We start from the raw sequence: 23,839 nt of genomic DNA, 5'->3' as shown, positions 1-23,839 counted from the left end.
AATTTGGAGAGCCACCTCTTCAGCCCCTTATGTGCCTATTTGGGAAAAGCCCGCTGCAATTTGGGGAGGCCAGGGCCCCATTTGTATGTGCGGGGAAAGTCCTGCCCTCCTGCATCTGTTTATATACACATAACCCTTTTTTCTTGGAGTCAGGCCCTCCTGTGTATTTAGAGATCCTCCCTCTTCAGGGGATTCTTGTTTATACTAGTGTCCACAACAGTGCCAGTGCTTTCCAAACACAGAAGACAGCCTTTACCCCAAAGTACATGTAATCCAAAAGGATGAAGACAGACAAATGGTTGAGGAAGAAGGGAACCATAACATACCAAATGAATAGGATGATGACAGGCATAAGGCTTATCAAACTTTGAGTGATTTAAACATACTGGATTCTGCTTCCTGCATCTTTCCTCCATCATTCAACACCCTGCTCTTTCCCACCCAGCAATGCAATTCTGCTTCCAGTGTTATGCCTCCCCCTTCACAACATTTGATCCAACTCTTTGGCAGGGCATAAACAATGAGTAAACAACAGCATTGTGGGAGTGGTGGAAGAAGTGTGGGTGGGATAGAGTTGACCAGGCCCGATTTTATAGTCACAGGCCCGATATTTGGTGCTTTGTCTTACATAGAGTCCGATTATCCCCCCCTCCCCACCCCGATTTTTCACACTTGCTGTCTGGTCACCCTGCTGTGAGAGGAGGTGAGTAAGGGATGAACAATGTAGCCTGCTGTCCTGTGCCTGTGAAAGGCCCCCTCTCCTGGGTGGGGAAGGGAAACAGGTTTCCTGGGTCTAACCATAAAGCGCCCCTGCCCGGGGGGAAGGGGTAGTGACCAGGCACTCTGTCCTGCGAGACTTAGCCCCACTCTTGGCGGCTGTAAACAGGCAGGGTGGGGGTGCGCCCCCATCTCCTGGGGATCAGCCAGCTCCCGCCCTGGCTGTGGGAGCGTGGAGGGAGTTCCCTTGAGGTCCCGCCTGTGGGAAGGAAGCGAGACCCTTCTCCCGGGGGGCTAGACAACCCTCCCCCGGGTCGGGAGTCTTGAGGGAAATGGGCTAGGCAGGGGTGGGCAGTGTTAGGCGTCGGTCGGAGGGACTAGTCAGCGCCCCGCGCTCTAGGTGGCGGCACTGAGGGAGCTCTGGGGACAAGCGGCAGCCAGCCCCTGACTGCGTCAGGAGTCAGCCCGCGCCGCGGGGGAACCAGTCGTGCTCCTCCCCGGGGCGGGCGAGGAGGGCCCGGAGCACGCACAGGAGGCTCGCAGAGGACAGACGCCCCGCCTGGCGCGAGTGGGAATTAGCCGCTCCAGTGTGTGAGGAGGGGCCGGGGAGCCGAGCGGGAACACCCCGCCCCCAGTGCGCGGGGAGAGGGACCGGAGGCGGCGCCGCCTCGCGGTGTGTGAGGACTCGGAAAGGGAGCCCAGCGCCCCCCTCCCCCCCGTGGTGACAGTTTCTAGAAGCCCGTCCCGGCGTCCTTTGCGGTCGCAACATGGAGGAGCTGACCGTGGAAGTGCGCGGCTCCAACGGGGCCTTCTACAAGGTATCGCTCGGGGGGCGCGGCAAGCAGAGGAAGCGGGGCGGGTAACGGTTTCCGTGTCCCGGTCTCGGCCTGTCCCTGTCATCCAAAGAAACCGTTAGGGTAGTTTCGGGCCTGGGGCGCGGAATGGGGGGAGACAGGCAGGTGAGAGCGAGGCGGGGCCTTTGGGGCAAGGGGGGGAGGTTTGCTTGGGTGCAGTGGGGAAGGGTGGGCCGGAGGGAGTGCGAGTGCTTGGGGGCGCTGGGAGAAGGGGGGGTTGGGTTGTGGGGTGGGCTGGGGCTGGCGGAGGGCCGCCTGGGGAAGGTGGTTGGGGTGGGAGGAGACATCTGTGTGTGGTGGGGTTTGAGAAGGAGTTTGGAGGCGTGTAGATGAGGTTGCTTCCCAAATGATGGGGCTAGTTCCTTGTAAGGTGGAAGCCTGGCTTCATTGGCACTCAGGCAGGTTATCAGATGACAAAGGCAGAAAGATTTCTTCCTGTTTGGGGGTGAGGGGTTGGATTATTTGAAGAATAGAAGCTTTTTGTAGGAGTGTGGATTAAACTGCTGAAAATAAAAGCCCATATAATATAATGCTTAGGGACTTGTAGTTTATTTATGTCATCAGAAAGCTTCCTTCACCACCACCCTCTCTGGTATGCCAGGATGTTACAGGTCAATACAAAATACTGTCAGCTGTTGCCTGTCAGTCTTTTTCCCTAAGCCAGGCCTGAGATGTTTGAGAATCCCAGCTCTTTTTATAGAGAGAGAGCCCTCTGTGCTTCTTTGCAGGAGGGCTGATTGCAGCCATCGTTGTGAACACTCACTTTATGCTCTGCTCCCTGTGCACTTAATTTCGGGACTCTCTTAATCACTTACATCTAATCATAATAGCCCACTATGTAATACAGTGATTTATTTGTCCTTTTCATGAGTTTTATGTTGTTTAGGTCTATGGATTTACATTGGATATCATATGGTAATAAGGTGACCAGATAGAAAGGATGAAAAATTGGGACGGGGTGGGGGTAATAGGCACCTATATAGGAAAAGCCCCAAATATCGGGGCTGTCCCTATTAAATTGGGAAATCAGGTCACCCTATATGGTAATTATATAGTATGTAAACACAGTTAGTGTTTTAAGGATCATAACCAGCTGATTTTACAAGCTTCAATCTTTTAATAGATAGTTGGTTGATAAACTAGTAAGAGGGACTCTGATAGAAAGAACTTACTAGGGAAAATTGTATTTCCACTCTTAATATGTAGTGTTAAATTTTTTATTCAGATCAACAATGTTGTTAGACTTTGACAGTTAAAAGAATTTTAAAAGTCTTATTGGGATTTTGAAAGTCTCATCAGAACGCACATTAAAATCCTTAATCATAAGAGAGAGATGCTTTTAAAAAAGAAAAGGGAGCCTTTTCTACTGGTTAGAGTAGTCAGGAATTTTATCTAGATATTATTCCTGGCTCTGCCATTGCCTTGCGTTGTGACCTTGGACAGTTTACTTAACTATGCTACAGTTTCCTCATCTGTGGAAGAATACGGGGGTTTACAAAAGTGTTATGAGGTACTTTAGAATCTTTGGATGAAAGGATCTGTGTAAATTCAAAATTATCATCATGTGAAGCCTGCTTTATAATCTGGAATGATGAAGTGTCCCTCCAAGTAAGTGAGAATTGGCAGAGCTGGATCTGTACCATTGTGTATTTAGTACTATGAAGAAGGGTGGTTGGGTGATTAATGGAAGTAATGGGCCATAGGGAGGTGACCGATAAGTGGGTTTTACTTAGAAATGACCAGTTTGGCGGTCAGCTCTATTAACTGAGATCTGGGGAAAGCATGGCATCTAATACTGTGAATGTAGTCCAGTTATTAAGAGTTAGGTTTATCTTCCATTTTCTTTCTGAAAGCTGGGGTTGAGATGTATTGAATTAAGGCTTTTGGTCACCTTGTGATCTATACCCACACACCCTTTCAGAAGATTCTGTTTTATTTCGGTAGATAAATATGGTGAAATAACATCTGCTGATGGCTAGATCTGGTTGGCCTAAGGGGCTGTTGCATGTTAAGCAAGCAAAAGTTGCATGCATGTCTGGGGATCGAAATTGCTTAATTTTTCTGTCTAGGGTTTAGAAGGGAGGAATCAGTCTAATGCTTTCAGCATCCCTGGGTAGTGATAGAATAGCAAGACTTACAAGGGAATCACTCTCTCAGGTAAGATCAGTGTATTCCCAGGTCAGTGTATGGAAGCCGTTACATTTTTCTTCTGAAGGAGGAAAAAAACATATTAGGATGACAGGATGAAACCCGAGGGTTGCATTCAGTGTCCTGGATTCATACTTACTATTACAGTGTACCTCAATCATGTCATGAGATGTGAAACTTACCCACCATGCCAGTAGATACAAAGCGAAGCTAATAATTGTGTAAAACAAATAATTCTTGTATAAATGACTTAACTGTAGCTGAGCTATAATCATACGCTTACAAAAATCTTTAATATTAAATCAAATTTGCCATATGTTTTACTGTAGTTAGTTCTGTACTCTTTAGACCTGTGAACATGGCGTCAATAGTAGCTTCTCTTGTCCCTCACTAACTGCTCTTCATTTGCTAGAATTTTAGAGATTTTTATGTGTGTATTATAAATGACATAATTTAGTAAGGAAAATGGTTATTGTACTTTTCTAAAAATAGAAAAGATTAAAATCTATTTTCTACAATATAAATCAATTTATTTAAAAGAGATAACTGGTTATGGTGTATGCTACAAGAGGGATTTCTTGATGGCTAGCTCTTATAATATAATCTGATTTAACTCTAAACCATTAACCTCCAAACCAATTTTAAATATCTTTTGAAATAAACATTATCTGACAAGGTTCTATTAATCATTTTTACTTTATCCAATGGACAGAGAGTACTCTTCTCATCTTACACCCCTTAGAAGGTTCACAAATTAAAGCCCTGGTCCCTCAAGTTGTTTCATGTGGGCTGCGTGCATGGAATAACTTGTAGGATTGGGGCGTAAAGTATGGTGAGGCCAAGGCAGATAATTTGAACATCAGGTAAATTAATCTTTTCAGGATCCTTCCGATGAGCATTTATTTAAAAAACTGGTTTTAATAGCATGGTCAAAAATGAAGAAACTTAATGCTACAATACCTGTTGCAATTGTATTTTGCCATATTGCTTGTGTTCATTTAATGGCATATACAGCAATGCAAAATACTACTTATGTACTAGGGGGCCATGTTGTAGTTAATGTAGAAACTACACCTTTGCATTTCCTGGTTTAAGTGCATTTGTATTCTCAGGTATTTGTAACTGTAAGATCAAAATAAATTTTGTTGATAAAATAAAGTTGACATATTTTTTGAAGGATAATTATTTGTCCAACACACATTAGTAATAAAAGACTTGCATGCTGAAAAATAACACAAAATGGACCAAAAATATCCCTAGCACAGGGGTTGGCAACCTTTCAGAAATGGTGTGCCAAGTCTTCATTTATTCACTCTAATGTAAAGTTTTACGTGCTAGTAATACATTTTAACGTTTTTAGAAGGTCTCTTTCTATGTCTATAATATATAACTAAACTATTGTTGTATGTAAAGTAAATAAGGTTTTTAAAATGTTTAAGAAGCTTCATTTAAAATTAAATTAAAATGCAGAACCCCCCGGACTGGTGGCCAGGGCTTGGGCAGTGTGAGTGCCACTGAAAATCAGTTTGTGTGCCACTGTTGGCATGCGTGCCATAGGTTGCCTACCCCTGCCGTAGCATAAGCAGGTGCAACTCCTTGTTTGTTACCAGTGGAAATAATATGCACTTATACCCAGGCTAAATTTGAGCCAGTATTGACTAATGCTTCAGGTAGTCATAGGAATGTTGTGTATGTACCGGATGTCATTCTGATTCTCCAGGAATTTTGTCTAAGAAATGACCAGTAGCAGTAAACTACTAAGTGGGGCTAGGGTAGATTATTTAAATTAAGGCTTTTTCTTCATATTTAAATCAATCAGTTTTAATCAGCTTTTCCATTTGTGCTTCAATTATTTTCTACAGAGAGATGTATCCTTATTGATTGATATAACCTTAAAACATGTTGATTTACAATTAATTAGAACCTTTACTCTTGGTTTGGTACATCTTTTTGCTACATAGCAAGGTACACTATAACTATATACGTTTGTTTAAGCAATTACATAGCTTAATATTTTTAGATTCTTATTAATTGTACATTTTTAATACACCTCTACCCCGATATAATGCGGTCATCGGGAGACAAAAAATCTCACCGTGTTATAGGTGAGACTGCGTTATATTAAACTTGCTCCCCCTCCCCCCGTTCCTTGTTCCCTGACCACCCCCTCCAGAGATCCCCATCCCTAATCACCCCCAGGATCCCACCCCTTACCCAACCCCCCGTCCCCTAAATGCTCCTCCACCAATCCACCCCCTGACAGGCATTCACCAGCAGCGGCGGAAAGCAGAGCAGCGTGGCCCCAGTCTGCTCCACTCTGCCAGTTCCCAGCCACAGCACTCTGCTTCCTGCCGTCGGTGAGTGCGGGGAGCTTGGGGAAAGGATGCCCCCCCAGCACTCGCCTGCGATAGGAAGTGCAGCGGCGTGGCCCCAGCCTACTCCACTTTCCTTGCCTCGGCCCCAGCCGTGTCGCCGGGGGCCAGCTGCGGAAAGGTCCTGCACTCACCTGCCCTGCGGGAAATGGAGCGCCACGGCTGGGAGCTGACAGAGTGGAGCTGCCTGGGGCTGGGCTGCTCCGCTTCCCGGCATCAGTGAGTGCGGGGAGGTTGGGGAAAGGATGCCCCCCACACTCACCGGTGGCGGGAAGCGGAGCGAGGCGACCCCAGCCCGTTCCACTTTGCCAGCTCCCAGCCGCGGCGCTCCACTTCCTGCTGCCGGTGAGTGCGGATAGGTTGGGGAAAGGATACCCCCCCCCATACTCACCTGTGGTGGAAAGCGGAGCGCTGCGGCTGGGAGCTGGCGGAGTGGAGTGGGCTGGGGCCAGGCTGCTCTGCTTCCGCCGCTGCTGGTGAATGCAGGGGGGATCCCTTCCCCCAGGCTCGCTCCCACGAGCAACACAGCTGGGGCCTGGGCGAGAGAAGCAGAGCGGGCTGCTTCTGGCCCCCCGCTCATGCCCCGGGCCACTCTGGGACTGCAGGGTCTCCAAAAGTGCCCTCCCACATCTCCTGTCCTTCCCAGACCTCGGGGTTGGAGGAAGCCCCTAACCGCCTCTGAGACCCTCTGCTCCTTATCAAACCCCTCAGCCCTGGCCTGGTCCAGCACCCTTAACACGCTGCTCAGAGCAGCGTGTCGAAGGTTTACTGTGTTATATGCGAACCTGCATTATATTGGGTCTCGTTATATTGGGGCAGAGTTATATGTTAAAAAAATGGTGAATGATTAGCTTTTTGCTCATGATTTGTGCCAAGCTGCATTAGGATGGTAGCTGGAATTTAATTTTGGCACATTACATCACATAACATTTATTTTTATTAAACAAAACAAGGCCTTAAAACAGTACATGATCTATTGTGCCATATTTATAAAGCTTGACTTCAAAAGTTAGATTTTTCTTGTTTATGTAGAAAAGCAGCCATTAATTCAGAGTTTGTGATAGAGGCTCATAGATTCAGCATTATAATTTCTTTATTTAAATGTTTTAAGATATTATAATAAGGTTAGGCCTTAACGTGTTTTGTATTAAGTTCAAATTTCAGTTTAAACAGGTTTATTATTGAAGAGAAAACACTTAGAATTTAAATAACAATAAAAATTTGATTTAAATAAAAAAAAAATCTGATATTTAAACTTTAAAAAAAATCATCCATTTTTATCCCTGAGGAGGGTCTTTTTATTTGGGTATAACGTGAAACAATTCTCACATAAGTGATAATTATAAAAATACAGTGGTTAGGCATTACCAAACCCTTATGCCTTTTAATAGTATTCAGACCTTTTGACCTCAACATCAGAGCTTCAGACACAACACTAGTTACCAAAGCCTTTATTATGTGAGGTTCTTTCAATGAATAAGGTGCACTTAGTCTAGTTTGTAATGTGCCAGGTTTCCATGACACAGAAATTGTCACCCTCCCTTGTTAGCAATATCAGCAAAAAGTCTGACTGAATGAGACTGAACTCCTTTCTAGAGCTGGTCCTTCCTAGTTGTGGGTGAGATACATCTGGGAAGGGAACTTGCACTACCGTCTGCTGTGCCTCTTGTGGATAAAGGCTCCCTTTCCTACCCTGGAATCATAGTAGGCTGGCACCTGTCCCCACCACTAAATTCACTTACAGAACTGCAGTTCTACAGCATTTAAAAATGTAGCAGAATACTGGTGTGATAAATTACTCGTGGTTCACTTCAGTTGGGCCTAATCCTAAATCTATAAGCAAAGCCACAGGTAAGGGAACTTCTGTTTTTTGGGAATACTTAACTTCAATTTGGAAGCATCACCCATGGGGCCCCACACAGCTGGCCTGCATCAAACCTACTCTTGGATGTAGGGAAGAGCAACAGATGTACCCTCCTTGCACTCCTCACCATGTGAGTTTGTGGCCACACCTGAGCTATAGTAGAGCCCTTGCCTGAACCCCTTGATTTCCCCCAATATGTCAGTAGCTCTCTTGTGGGTTTTGATACAGAGATCTCTGTGGTGTGTGGAGACCTTTTATTTTGAGTCTCTGGTTCCCAGTCTGTCGCAGAAGAAACCTTGCTTGCGCACAGGCATCTCCTCCCCCTCCAAAATATGTTGTGAGTGCATAAGATACCCTAGTTTGCTTTATATTGGATAGTCCTCTTGCTGAAGTTACAGAATTATCACTATTCACTTATTTAAAGCTTACCTGTTTGTCTTTTTCACCATGTTGTTTTATTTGCTCCATCCTACTGCTCCCTTTTTTCTCTGATGATTTTTTTTTGTTTATTTCCAAAGGTGTGTTTTGGCATAATTATCTTCACAGTCACCAATGGTTAAATAAGTGTCATTGTAACAGAATACTTTTCCCAGTTATGCTGAGAAAAAAACATGTTTTTTTCCATTACCTATTAATTTAGGGAAAACTCTCATTTTCTGTCAAAACATCCAAAGTGGCTAGTGTAAACACAGAGTGGTGGCTCATAGTAACAAAACAAATCTATTCATGTGTTCCAAGGCCAACAAGGATCACTGTGATCATGTGGTCTGACCTCCTGTATAGCACAGACCATAAAACTTCCCTGAAATAATTCCTGTTTGAACTGGAGTATAGCTTCTAGAAAAACATCCAGTTTTGAATTTAAAATTGCCAGTGCTGGAGAATCTACCACAATTCTTGGTAAGTTGTTCAAATGTTGTTTTTTACTTACTGTTAAAATTTTACACCTGATCTCCAGTTTGAATTAGTCTGGCTTCAGTGTGCAATGTTTGGACCTTGTTATAACTTTATCTGCTTGACTGAAGAGCACATTGTCAAATATTTGTTTCCCATGTAGGTATTTATAGATTGTGATCAAGTTCACAAATTCTCCTAAGGTGTGTTTTCCAATCCTTTAATCAGTCTCATTTATTAAAGCGTACATTATTACCCTGGTGTAGAATTCCTCTGAAATTCAAGGTTTAAGACCTGATTCTCCACTTCCTTGCATTTTGAAAACTAAGGTTATAACACTTTATAGGACTTAGTATCTCACATTTAACTAAACAAATATGATGTAGACTACTGTTCTCTTTATTTGTTAGATTTATGAAATGTGTTAGTAATAATAACACCTCAGCACTTGGACAAATGTGTAAATTTTATTTAAAAAATTACATATTGTCTCAGTACCGCCAAAAGACTTCCCATCTGTTCTAAAAATGTTACTTATTGAGGAACAGATGTGTCTAGCAGTATTTTACGAAGGTTATCAAATCTGTGCTCTGGCAGACCAAGGAGCTCTTGAGGCCAGTGACTGACTTTTTTGTTATGTTTGTGTCTAGTGCCTAGCACAATGGAACCTTGGTCTATGACTGAGGCTCCTAGATGTTATCACAGTAATAAATGATAAAGGGGTATCATGGAGCTGAGGCCTCCTCAGTGAGAATGTCTTGCTGCTAACTTCATTTAAATTAGAGGACTGCTACTTTAGGTGCCTCAGACAATTGAATTTGCTGCAGATTCTCATAAGGAAATAGGTGGTGTCAAAGATAAATAAGGTACAAATTAGGACTTAATGGGTCCAAATGAGGCTTATATTTCATCTAGAATCAGATTTTGGAGCATAGGTGTATGAGAAAACCCGTTTAACTATGCAGCTGAACTATCCCTAGTTTCCACGTGGTCTTAAGGCATAGATATTTTTAGATTACAATGCAGTATTCCAATTTAAGGTGATACATCCACGGATAACTATGGCAGTATTGATATTCTAAAGAAAAGACCACAGCCTTTTCGCCAAGTTCACAAGATACACAATCTTTGCAAAGTAAGCATGTGAGACATCCAGTTTCAAGTCTGTGTAACGAATAGATTCAACCTGACAAACGGGCCCCCAGTGTGATTTCTGTCTCTACTGGTTGCTTGCAGCCCCCTTTAATCATCTCTCTTTATCAGTAATATAAAGACTGGTTGCTTTCAAGATAGTTTGAATCAGAGCACTTAGAAAACTCTCAGAACTGGTCAAACACCAACAAAGTGGTTTGAATTTCTTTATCTTCAACTTTCAGACATTGGATCATGTTATACCTTTCTTTGCTAGACCGAAGAGCCTATTATCAAATATTTGGTCCCCATGTAGATACGCATAAACTGCAATCAAATCATCCCTTAACCTTCTCTTTGTTAATCTAAGTAGATTGAGCTCCTTGAGTCTATCACTATAAGACAGGTTTTCTAATCATTTATTCATTCTCATGGCTCTTATCTGAACCCATTCCAGTTTATCAATATCCTGTTTTAATTGGTGTCACCAGCACTGGATGTAGTATTCCAGCCGTGGTCACAACAGTGCCAAATACAGAGATAAAATATACTGTCTACTCTTAGTCAAGATTTCCCTGTTTATGCATCTAGGATTCACAGGCACTGACTTCTGCTTGGGCTGGTGGGTGCTCAACTCCCCTCTGTCCCCTGCCCTGCCCCCACACCTGCCCTGCCCCCATTCCAACCCCTTCTCCAAAGTCCCAACTCCGCCCCCTCCCCTGAGCACACGATGTTCCTGCTCCTTCGCTGTCTTTCCCAGAGCTTGCTATGCTGCCAAACGGCTGTTTGGTAGTGGTAAGCGCTGGGAGGTAGGCGGAGGAGCGGGGATGCGGCATGCTCAGGGGAGGAAATGAGGTGGGGTGGGGACGGGAGCTTGGCCGCTGGTGGGTGCAGAGCACCCACTAATTTTTCCCCATGGGTGCTCCAGCCCTTGAGCACCCACAGAGTTGGTGCCTATGCTAGGGATCACATGACCTCCAAATCTTTTTCAGAGTCACTGCTTCACAAAGGAATGACTCCCATCCTAAAAGTGTGGCCTACATCAGAGCTTGGCAGCCTTTCAGAAATCGTGTACCGAGTGTTCATTTATTCACTCTAATTTAAGGTTTTGCATGCGAGTAATACATTTTAACATTTTTAGAAGGTCTCTTGCTATAAATATATAATATATAACTAAACTATTATTGTGTGTAAAGTAAATAAAGTTTTTAAAATGTTTAAGAAGCTTCATTTAAAATTAAATTAAAATGCAGAGCCCCCTGAACTGGTGGCCAGGACCTGGGCAGTGTGAGTGCCACTGAAAATCAGCTAACGTGCCGCAGATTGCCTACCCCAGCCTACATTCTTTGTTCCTAGATGTTTACATTTAGCTGTATTAAAATACATATTGTGTGCTTGCACCTAGCTTCCTGGGTGATCCAGATAGCTCTGTCAGCCTGTCCTGTTCATTGTCTACCACTCCCCTATTTTTTGTCACTTGCAACCTTTATCAGTGATGATATTATGTTTTCATCTAAGTTATTGCTAAAAATGTTAAATAGCATAGAGCTAAGAATTGATCTTTGTGGAATCCCACTAGAAACAGACCTGCTCAGTGTTCACTTCCTGTTTACACTGACATTTTGAGACCTATTGGTTAGACAGCTTTTAATCCAATTAGTGTATGCCATGTTAAGTTTATGTTGTCTTTTTTTTTTTTTTTTTTTTTTAAATGTCATGGATGCCAATTCATACACCTTACAGAAATCAAAGTACATGCAATGGGGGCGGAAAAAACTACATTGACACAGAGCTAAGGTTGCTTAGTGATGTGTTGTTTCCTTACAGAATGTTGAATTGAGCCAAGCTCAGACTTGTGAAAATCAAGAAATGCAGCAGTGCCCCCAATACACACCATTAATATGCAGACCTTTACTCTGCAAACCCGAGTTGCTGAAATGTACAAGCCATTTCCCTCCATTTACAGCCCATTCACTGTCATCCACAGGCTTTCTGACATGTTAAAGCACAAAAAGGGCATGGGCAGGGGGCGAGGTTGCTCAGAGCACTTTTCCTCTATCCTCTTTGACCAATACCCCAATATGCATATATCATGCTGGCCCTTGGCAGTATAAGATTGAAGAGGTTACAGAATGGCCCTGATCACTAGTATCCTACGCCACAGTTTCTTGGGTGCGTTCTTGGATGCGGTGGCCTTGGGAGCAGGTGTCAGCTCCTCGGCCATTGGGGTCTGCTCCTCACCACCTTTTGCCAGTATGGCATACTGGTTCTTTGACCTGCGTGGGAGGGTGGAACTTCGTCTCCAAAAAACAGTGAGGTGTCAGAGCTTGTGGTGTTTCTATGCCTTAGAGTACACATTTTTTCGGTCAGTTGTGAGCTCTCCAGTTTCCTGATTGATGTTTTTCCAGTAGTTATTAATCATTTTGATATTGTCGCTGTAGAAATTCAGATGCTCTGCAAAAACAGAGAAAACTGTAACAGTTCCTGGACACAAGTCTCTGATGCTGTCCAGATCTGGTCTCATAGATTGGATGAGGTGTACACCTGGAAAAGGCATAGATCATTCTAATTGAGTGACTCACTGCTAGTATTTACGCTAGATCACAACCTCTTAAATCATTGGTTAGACGTTGCAGAATGTGCAAAATGTGATCCATTGCAGGCCACTTCAAGCCACCCAAATCAGCCTGTAGTCAGCAATCCCCATGTCATGGTGTACTCCTTGCTGTCCCACAAACTTCTGCAACCTTATGATCTGGGGATCATCCAGAATCCATACATTGGCAACTCAGGTTTTCTTTCCCATCAGCGGTCAAAGTACCTGCACTTTCAGTTCCAAACCTCTGTCCTATGTGTTTGGAAACACTATGTTAATCTGCCCTGAGATCAGGAAGTACCACTCCCCCTGCCCCCACAAACACCCCCAGAAGCTAATAAAATACAAATGTTCTCAACTAATCCAAGACTTGCCTATCACCTGTCCTCATTTCCTGCTGCCTCCAAAGCTGCAACCCATCCCCTCTCTCTGTCTCCTCCACCCTCTCTACACAAAGTCCTATCTACATCACCTCCCCACCAGGCATAACAAACATTTTGGTTAGGCTGGCTGCTGATTATTCTGCTATAGAAATGGGGTAAAAATTGGTACCTTTCAGTTTAACAGAACATGGCAGTAGAAGTAAACCAGTTTCTTTGAGGAGCCTGTAATTTGGGGAATACCAGGGTCAGATTTGGGTTACTGACACTACCTTGTGCACTCATGATGCACATCAAATTTAAAAGCAAGTGTGCTTACAAGAATTGAACTTTAAAGCATATAAAATGGTTGGAATGGAAACCCTTTAGCTGTTCTGTGTTGGTGCATGTGCACCTATAAAAAATGTATATTTTCTTAAATACCATTCTCAGTTTGGGGCCTCCAGAGATTTAGTGGGTGCCGTTCACTACTTGAGTAAAACTTGACAGATTGAGACCTTTTTGACCAACATATCAATAGTTTGATTAATAGTGCTGAGTAAAAAAACCACACACAAAAACCCTTGAAACTTTTTGAAAAATGGCTATTTTTTTAAAAGAAATATCTCCATATCCCAAGCTTAAATGATTCCAAATTTGGTTTACTAACCCTACTCTGAACGCTTCTGAGGCAGACCAAATTTCAAAGGAATCTGACTAAGCAGGTCGATTTTAGAAGTCTTAGGAAGGTCAACATTTAAATATAAGTCATGGTGCAACCTTCAGTATGGTGGTCCTAAAGTGCCGCTATTGTTACATCAGCACTTATTACCTTTATCAGCTAAGCCTGTAGTCTCATCAAAAAATATATTAAATTAGTTTCATGGGATCAATACTTCCATAAACCCATGTTAATTGGCTTTAATTATATTATCTTCCTTTAGCTGAGTTGTGTCAGCCCTTCTGTTGTGTCCAGGATCAATGTCTGACTGACTGGCCTGTAATTACCTGGATCATACCATTTACCAATTTTAAATATTGGCAGTACTTTAGCTTTCTTCCTGTCTTCTGGAACGTCCCCAGTGAACCAAGACTTATTGAAAATCAACATTAATGGTCCAGCAACCTCTTTTAAAACACCTAGAATCATAGAAATATAGGACTGGAAGGGACATTGAGAGGTCTTCAAGTCCAGCCCCCTGTACTGTGGCAGGACTAAGTTTGTCCATCCTGTTCTTAAAAACCTCCCATTATGGAGATTCCACAAACTCTCTTAGAAGCCTATTCCAGAGCTTAACTGTAGTTAGAAAGTTTTTTCTAGTATCTAACCTGAATCTGTTACTGCAGATTAAGCCCGTTACTACTTGTCCTACCTTCAGTGGACATGGAAAACAATTGATCACCATCCTTTTTATAACAGTCCTTTACATATTTGAAGATTATCAGGCCCCCCCCCTCCCCCTTTCCCCATAGTCGTCCTTTATCTAGATTCAACATATATTTTTTTAAACCTGTCCTTGTAGGTCAGATTTTCTAATTGTTGTGCTCCTCTGGACACTTTCCAGATTGTCCACATCTTTCCTAAAGTGTGGTGCCCAGAATTGGACACAGTCCTCCAGCTGAGGCCTCACTAGTTCTGAATACAGCAGGACAACTGCCTCCTGTGTCTTACATACAAAACTCCTGTTAATAGACTGCGGAATGATCATCTTTTTTGCAGCTGCATCACATTGTTGGCTTATATTCAGTTTGTGATCCACTATAACTCCCAGATTCTTTTCAGCTGTACTACCACCTACATAGTTTTCCCCTATTTTGTGCATTTGATTTTTCCTTTCTAAGTTAAGTACTTTTTACTTGTCTTTGTTGAATTTCATCTTGTTGAATTCAGACCAATTCTCCAGTTTGTTGGCATTCTTTGAATTCTGATCCTCCCCTCCAAAGTGCTTGGTGTCATCTGCAGATTTTTATAAGCATACTCTCCACTCCATTATTTAAGTCATTAATGAAAATATTGAATAGTACCAGACCCAGGACAGACTCCTTTGGGATCCCACTAGATAGGCCCTCCCAGTTTGACAGTGAACCATTAACTGCTCTTTGAGTGTGGTATTTCAACCAGTTATGTGCTCACCTTATAGTAGTTTCATCAAGACCACATTTCTCTAATATGCTTATGAGAATGTTGTGTAGAACTGTGTCGAAAACCGAAAACCGTACTAAAATGAAGATGTCACATCTACTGCTTTCTTCTTCTTGCAGGGATTTATCAAAGATGTCCATGAGGATTCACTCACAGTTGTATTTGAAAACAAGTAAGTATTCTATAGGAAAACAACCCCATGGTTTAAAACTGTATTAATTTTATTCTTCTCTTCACCATTCAGATTGTGAGTAATTGGTTCATACTGGCAAGATCAGTTTCTAGAACACGTGATATTTAAGGCTCCTTCCACAGTTACTAGCATAGTCCTAGATTTTTCCCTTAGTTTAACTGCCTTTCCAACACTAGAAGATGGTAGTATACCAAGTTCATTCTGATAATTAACTTTTACTTTCTTGGGACTCTTCCCAGGGTTATCTTTAGGAAGGCTTCACTTTCCCTATATGACTTTGCTACTCCCTGTCATTTTAGGCATATTTTTGTCACCCAATACCCATGTATTCTTCTTTCAGCGAGGTTCAACTACAGTTTCGTTGAACAGATTGGAGATTTTAGAAGTGTATTAGAACCACATTGTAAGCTCATGTTGTAATTTTTGAAAGGATTTTATATATTATCTTCTTTGCGTATTTGCCTTTATGGATCCCTACTTCAGGTCCATCTGTGCCTCATGTACGCGGGATTGGAATCTTGTTACAGGAGTATCTGTTGGGCCCATGCCTGTGCCCTGCATAGCCTTGTTCCCGCCTCCTGCCACCTCAGGGCACAACCATCCCTCAGTTTTCTCTTATCTCCTGTGAAAGCAGGACAGAACCAGTGATGGGATAAGAGGAAAGATCATCTCATAGATCAGCAACTGGTTAAAATACTCCTAACAAAGGGTAGAAATACATGGTCCTTTTTCCCAATGAAGAGAGGGAATAGCAGGGTCCCCAGGGATTTGTACTGGGACCATTGGTGGTCAACATATTTAAAGTAATCTGGAAAAAGTGGTAAACAGTGATGTGGCAAAATTTGAAGATGTTACAAAATTACTGAAGATAGCTAAATCCAAAGGAGACTGCAAAGAGTTACAAAGGGATCTCACAAAATTGGGTGGGCAACAAAATGGAGTATGAAATTGTATTGATAAATGCAATGTAATGCATATTGGAAAACATAATCCCAAGTACGTATTCAAAATGATGCAGTGTGAATTAGCTGCTACCAGTCAAGAAAGAGATCTCGGGTCATTGTGAATAGTTCTCTGAAAACATCTGCTCAATATGTAGCATCAGTCAAAAAAGCTAACAATTTTAGAAACCATTAGGAAGGGATTAGATGATACAACAGAAAATATCATAATGCCTTTATATAAAGCCATAGCATGCCCATACCTTGAATGCTGCATGCAGTTCCGGTTGCCTCATCTCAAAAAAGATATGTTAGAATTGGAAAAGATACAGAGAAGGGCAATAAAAATGATTAGAGGTATGTAAAAACTTCCATATGAGGAGAGATTAAAAATACAGAGACTGTTCAGCTTGGAAAAGAGATGATGGGGTGAGGGAAGATATGATAGAAGTTTATAAAATCATGACTGATGTGAAGAAAGTGAATAAGGAAATGATGTTATCCCCTTCGCATGACACAAGGACCAGGGGTCACTTCTCATTTTATTGATCGACAACAGGTTTAAAACCAACATAAGGAAGTAGTTCTTCAAACAATATGCTGTCAATCTGTGGAACTCATTGCTGGGGATGTTGTGAAGGCCCAAAGTACAGCAGTGTTCAAAAAAGAATTAGATAAGTTCAGGGAGGATAGGTCCATCAATGAGTATTAGCTACGATGGTCAGGAATGCAACCCCATGCTCTGGGTGTTCCTAAGTTTCTAACTGCCAGATGCTGAGACTGGACAACAGGATGGATCACTTGATAATTACCATGCTCTTTACATTCCCTCTGGGGCACCTGGTATTGACCATGTCGGAAGACAGGATACTTGGCTAGATGGACCATTGATCTGACCCACTGTGGGCATTCTTGTGTTCTTCTGTCTTTCGCTTCCTCATAGAATTTCCTTAGTTTAGCTTAGATCAGTCAGGAATTGATTCCTTACTAAAATTTTCTCCTCTTTCCTTTTGTTATTTCCAAAAATCTGTTTCTTTATGAATTCTGGTTGATGCCTCTTTCCACTGCTGCCTGTAGTGACTGATCCAAAGCCATCAGACTTTAAGCTCTGCCCATCTTATGACCATCAGATTCCCCTCACAGATGTCCGCAGCTGCTGTTTATCACGCCTTGTACTTGGTTGTTGCTCAGTCTGGTGATTGTTTTCCAAAAGGATAAGAAAATCTACGGGCATGTGTGTGAAATCTTCCAGAGCTATCAATGAAGAGCACCTCAGATCCTGAAGATCAAAGTTGGAGCTCCAGGACAGGACTGTTCACAAAGACCTAGTCTATGAGTGCTCCTTTCACCAGGGAAATGACATCCAAGATAGGTACCAGTAAGGGATTGGCACTAGCAGGGGAAGAGCCTCTGCTTCCAAAAACTACTTTCGCATCAACAGCATTCTTAGTACTAACATCTCCCCAAAGATCAGCACCAGTTGAGATGTTTTCTTCGTCTTCCAAGCATATCATTTCTGCACCTTCCAGATGGAAACCTTCACCTCCTCTCAAGCCAAAGACACTAATTTCAGAGTGATGACTTGCCCATTGTAAGCCTAATCACTGTGGCCTAATCAGTTATGTAATACCTTGCTTGTACTGCGCATACTAGGGATCCTGTCTAGAACCTTTGGACCAGATCGCTCATGTAAACGCAGATTATGTTTTTCTGCAACAGTGACCTCAGGGCCATTTATACAAGGCATACCTGCTGCTATGCCTGGATGGAGACAAAGAAGAACAAGAGGAAAAAACAGGTCCGGAACAACTGAACCAATGTTCTGCAGCCACTCCCAAAGACCTGTCATCTGTGTCCCCTGATGAGACGGTCTCCCTGCCAATTCCAGCACCTGATGACCTTCAGGCCTTTCAGGAATTACTCTCAGCTAATATGTGAGAAACTGAGGCATCAATAATCAAAGAAGAGGCCCATTAGATATTCAATATTTTGTACTCCTTTCTCTTGGCAGGATAGCATTACCCACAAATGAGGGCCTCCTAGAGCCAGCTAAAAGTCTATGGTAGGCCACTGCTACCAGTGCCCTTACTGAAAACAGGGAAGTGAAAACAATATAAAGTGCCATAAAGAGGCTTCTAACAATTTTATAGTCTTCCAATACCAGGGATACTAATAGTCTCTAATACTAATAGTCTCTGAGAGAAAGCTAGGTAACTGAGTCCAATGAGAGCATCTCTCAAGGATAAGGATTTCAAAAGGCTTGATTTCTTTGAGAGGAAAGCGTTTTCTCTTTTCTTTCTTCAGTTACGTATAGTGAATTTCCATGTGTAATTTTCAAAGTATGAATTTCTGACACGTTACAAGGTATCCTCCTTTCTTCTTCGAGTGCTGTCTTTGTGGGTTCTCCACTTCAGGTGTCGATGCTTCCTGGCAGCGTCGATTGGAGATTTATGTAGCAGTGTCCACACCGGTGGTGTGTATGCAGGAGGTGTCTTGCAGTGCCATTGGTACCACGTCTAGTGCACGCAAGACCCGAGCCCTCCAATTCCTTCTCAGCCATCCTCGGTGAAGACGGAATTTGAGAGCAGTGTTTGTTACTCTCACCAAACCTTTTAAAAGATAGCGGTTTATATAGTTAGTCTTTTATAAGTTATAGTTAGTGTTAGTGATAGTTTTAAGGAAAAAAAAGTTTACTTCCCCAAGTTACCTCCCCGCACTGAGGTCGGTTAACCACCAGAGGTGCCTGGCTCCCCAGGCTTTAAGTGATGCGGCTGTTGCTGTGTAGCAGTGCACATTTCAGACAGACACTCTTTGTGTGTCCAGTGTCTTGGGGAGATGCCAACGGCACAGATATCAGAACTGCCACAGAATTTACTACAACAATGAGACTTGGCTGTGTCATTGGCACTGCAGTCTCCACTGCTCAGTACTGAGGGCTCTCCTGTAAGTTATGGAGGAGATCCTCATACTTCTCATGGCATGGTACGCTCGTCCAGTGATGATGATGATATGCAGGAACCATGCACTTTCTTGCCACACCACTCATCACCAAAAGACCCGCGACCAATCTGAAGCCAGATGGGTCCTAAATACCCTCATAACCAGCCGACCCAACCATGGTATGGACCACTGTGGAGGTATCCACCGATGGTCTTCCCAAAGCAATGGGCACATTGGGAACCCCGGGCAACTTTCCAGTCCCCCAATACAGACCACCCATGGCTCATAAAGGCAAGCTGAGGTCTAATCCCACATCTCCCACCCCGCAACCAATGGAGGCTCAAGATGTTGGGGACAACACAGAATCAGTCACCGATCAGGAAGCGACATCTCCTGCTCACAATTCTTCCTCCTCCTCAGATGAGGCAATCATGTCACTGCCACCTTCCTCAGTGGATGACTTCAAACAAGTTCCAGGAACTGTTTAAGTGGGTTGCCCAAAGCCAGGACATCCCATTGGAGGAAATGCAGACAAACCAGCACAAGCTGGTACAAATGTTACAACTTGCATGTACTTCCAGAATTGCTTTGCCCATCAATGATGTGATCTTAGAATCAGCAGAGACAGTCTGGCAGACACCAGGCTCAATTCTTCTGACATGCAAAAGGACAGATAGAAAGTATTATGTCCCCGCCAAGGGGGCGGACTTCCTCTTCTCAAACCCGCCCCTCAATTCCTTGGTGGTAGATGCCACTAATCAACACTGCAAACAACAACAGTTTAGATCGACCCCACAATATAAAGAACACAAAAGACTCGACCACTTTGGATGAAAAATTTACTCCTCAGCGACATTACAATTCCAAGTCACAAACTATTTGGCCTTGCTGGCTAAATATGATTTGATAATTATGGAAAACTCAGCTTGTTCACAGCAGAGCTCTCCGAGGAGAAACAATCTCAATTCCAGGCCATTATAAACAATGGTCAACTCATAGCTAAAACATCCCTCCAAGTGTCTTTGGATGTGGTGGACTTGGCAGCCAGAACCATGGCTATGGCTGTGGTCCTGCGACGGACATCCTGGGTACAATCCTCTGGCAAACCTAGAGAACTCCAAACCAAGGTAGATGACCTACCTTTTGACTGAAAGAAGCGCTTTTCAAAGAAGACAGCTGAAGTGTTCCACTCAGTAAAGGTTTCTTGAGCCACTCTTCGAACTTTGGGGAACTACACTCCACCTGCAAAGGAACAGGGATTCCTCTCCAACTGACAGCAACAACAGTGACAGTGCAAGAACCAAGGACAATGCCAACGGTCACAGTGACAGAGAGCACCTCAAGCTCAACCATCAACTTCTCAATTGGCTCCACCCAAGCCACAATTTTGAAGTTTTGGTTGAGAGTCTGGACAACCTCCCTCACCAGGCAGCACTTTCACCTGATCTATCTTCGTGCTTTGTGCAGTCTTCACCCATTCTACCACATCTGGGCGTCAATAACAGTGGACCAATGGAAGTTAGAGATTATATGATTGGGATATACCATTCCCTTTACCTCCTGACCACCTATCCTGCCTCTCTCCCTGTCCCTCTTCAGGAACCCTTCTTATCAGCATCTGGTAGGACAAGAAGTTGATCATCTTCTTCCACTAGGTGCTGTGGAATGAGTATCTTTGCAATATACGGTGAAGGATTCTACTTCTTTAGCCAGAAGAAAAATGGGGAATGGAGCCCTTTCTCGAATCTCAGGAAACTCAGCACATTTGTATACACTCAAAAGTTCAAAATGGTGACACTGGGCATGATACTTCCAGTGCTGCAACAGGGGCACTGGTTTTCAGCCCTCGACCTCCAAGATGCTCATTTTCATATTACTATACATCCCGCTTACAGGAAATTCCTGCATTTCACGGTACGACAGAAACGCTTCCAGAACACAGTACTAACTTTTGGCCTATCCACCGCACCAAGAGTTTTCTCCAAAACCCTGGGAGTATTACAGGCACATCTGCTCAAACAGGGAATAATGATTTTTCCTTGTCTGGACAATTGCCTTCTCAAAGGCCCAATTCAACAGGAAGCTCTGGACTCAGTCCAGACAATGATCACACTATTCAGGGATCTCGGACTGCAGATGAACAAATGAAAATACACTCTAGTCTCTGTTCAACAACTGGACTTCGTCGGGGCCCATCTCGATACCATAGAAGCCAAAGCATCCCTTCCCCTGAACAGATTCACAACTCTGACAAACCTTGTTTTAGAGGTAAGATTCAGCCCTCAAATACTGCCTCGTACTGCCTTGCAACTGCTAGGACACGTGGCAACCACAAGGTTTGTGGTACGACATGCAAGATTATATATGACTGTGTGTAGGGCTGGCTGAGCTCGGTATACATACCCAGCAAGCACAGCCTGCGCAAACGACTTGCAATACCACCCAGTATCCTAGACTATCTACACTGGTGGACAGGACCAGAAAATGTATGCCTGAGCCCCCTTCAGTAGTAATCATAACGCTTTGTTCATATGCACCTGTGCATGGGTTCAAGGCAAATGATCTCCTGTGGAGACTCAGTTGCTCATCAATCTGCTAGAACTACGCCTAATTCGCAGTGCCTGCAGACGCTTCCTACTGCACATGAAGCATGAATCCATTCATATCCTGACCGACAACGTTGCCTGCACGTTTTACATCAGTGGGCAAGGGGGTGCTTGATCTCGCTGTGCACCGAAGCCATGAAACTGTAGAACTGGTGCATACACTGCAAAATAAAACATTTTTGGCCTTCTACCTTCCCAGCTGTCAGAAAGCGACAGTGAACATGCTAAGCAGGTACTTCTCTCAAGACCATGAATGGGAAATGAATGGGAGAGTTTTGCTCTCTATTTTCTGCCAGTGGGGCACTCCTCTCATTGACTTGTTTGCATCCCCAACGAACAGCAAATGTGCAATGTTCTGCTCGAGAGTGAGGATGGGACCCCTGTCACTGGGGAACGCCTTTCTCATCACAGGGAATGCACACCTTGTGTACGTTTTCCCACCGATTCCAGTGATATCGCACGATACGCAAGATACAAACAGACAAGGCAAAGGTTATCCTCATAGTCCCAACATGGCCACACAAGCATGGTACAACCTTACCTGATGAGCATGGCGATATGCATCTCTTGAGCTCTCCTTGGTTGTTTGGATATGCTGTCTCAGAACAAAGGTCACGCTCTTCACACAAATCTGGAGAAACTCCACCTACAAGCGTGGCTCCTACATGGTTTCATCATGGTGAACTAGCCTGCTTGGAAAAAGTTAAAACAGGTGTTACTAAACAGGAGGAAAATGACCACACACAATACTTACTTTCAAAAATGGAGGAGATTCTCCTCCTGGTGTCAAGAAAAACACTCAACAGCCTCCAGAGCACTGCTACCATTAGTATTGGAATACCTACTGGAGCTGAAATGTTCAGGTTTAGCAACAAGCTTAATCAAAGTCCATCTTGCGGCCGTTACTGCATTCCATCATGAGATTGGTGGGAGCTTGGTCTTTGCACGCCCAGTTACTAAACACTTCCTCTCAAGTCTCCAGAACATTTACCCAGAAGTTCACCAACCTACCCCGGCCTGGGACCTGAATCTGGTGTTGAAATGCCTCATCAGACTGCCATTTGAACCCTTAGCCACCTGTTCCCTGCTGCATTTATCCATGAAAGTGGCCTTTCTGATCACCATTACTTCTGCCAGACAGGTGAGTGAGATTGGGGCGCTTATGGCCAATCCTCCCTACACAATGTTCTTCAAAGATAAGGTCACGCTATGCCCACATTCAAAATTTCTACTGAAGATAACATCATCCTTTCATACAAACCAACCAATCCATCTTCCGACGTTCTATCTCAAGCTTCATGAGACTCCAGCAGAGACCGTCTTGCACATGTACATCTGGCAGGCCGTTAGCGTTTTACCTTGAAAAGACCAAACCTTTCTGGAAATTTCCTAGCCTTTTGTTGTGCAGTATTCACTCAAAGATTGACTAGCTGAATCTCCATATGCATTCAACAGTGCTATCGTATTTGGAGAACACATTCTCCTATGCACATCAGAGCATGTTTCACAGTGCCTCAATAGTGTTCCTCAACAATTTTCTGATAGAGGTTTGTAGCGTGGCCGCTTGGGCCTCTGTTCACACATTCACCGAGTACCATGCAATCACTCAAGGCTCCAGGGCTGAAACCATAGTTGTTTTTTTTCCTAATTTCCAACCTAAACCTCCCTTGCTGCAGTTTAAGCCCATTGCTTCCTGTTCTGTCCTTAGAGGCTAAGATGAACAAGTTTTCTCCCTCCTCCTTATGACACCCTTTTAGATACCCAAAAAGTGCTATCATGTCCTGTCTGTCTTCTCTTTTCCTAACTAAACAAACCCAATTCTTGCAGCCTTCCTTCATAGGTCATGTTCTCTAGACCTTTAAATCATTTTTGTTGCTCTTCTCTGGACCCTCTCCAATTTCTCCGCATCTTTCTTGAAATGCAGTACCCAGAACTGGACACAGTACTCCATTTGAGGCCTAACCAGCGCAGAGTAGAGCGGAAGAATGGCTTCTTGGGTCTTGCTCACAACACACCTGTTAATGCATCCCAGAATCATGTTTTGCTTTTTTTGCAACAGCATCACACTGTTGAGTCATATT

At 43.5% G+C, this 23,839-nt stretch overlaps 1 protein-coding gene across 5 annotated transcripts in view; it reads left to right on the top strand.

The window, feature by feature from the left end:
* Positions 1-591: 591 nt before the first annotated feature.
* FXR1 (FMR1 autosomal homolog 1) overlaps positions 592-23,839 on the top strand; it is a 69,815-nt gene continuing 46,567 nt past the window's right edge. For all 5 annotated transcript variants that reach the window (XM_075068373.1, XM_032783891.2, XM_032783897.2 and 2 more), the window contains exons 1-2: positions 592-1,535; positions 15,198-15,250. In XM_075068373.1, the coding sequence (XP_074924474.1) occupies positions 1,485-1,535; positions 15,198-15,250 (104 nt within the window). In that variant the 5' untranslated portion in view covers positions 592-1,484. The remainder of the gene's footprint in view (positions 1,536-15,197; positions 15,251-23,839) is intronic.

This window comes from Chelonoidis abingdonii, chromosome 8, assembly GCF_003597395.2.
Source record: "Chelonoidis abingdonii isolate Lonesome George chromosome 8, CheloAbing_2.0, whole genome shotgun sequence".
Lineage (NCBI taxonomy): Eukaryota > Metazoa > Chordata > Testudines > Testudinidae > Chelonoidis > Chelonoidis abingdonii.
Note: the sequence above shows the minus strand (reverse complement) of the source record. Positions and strands in the feature narration are given on the sequence as shown.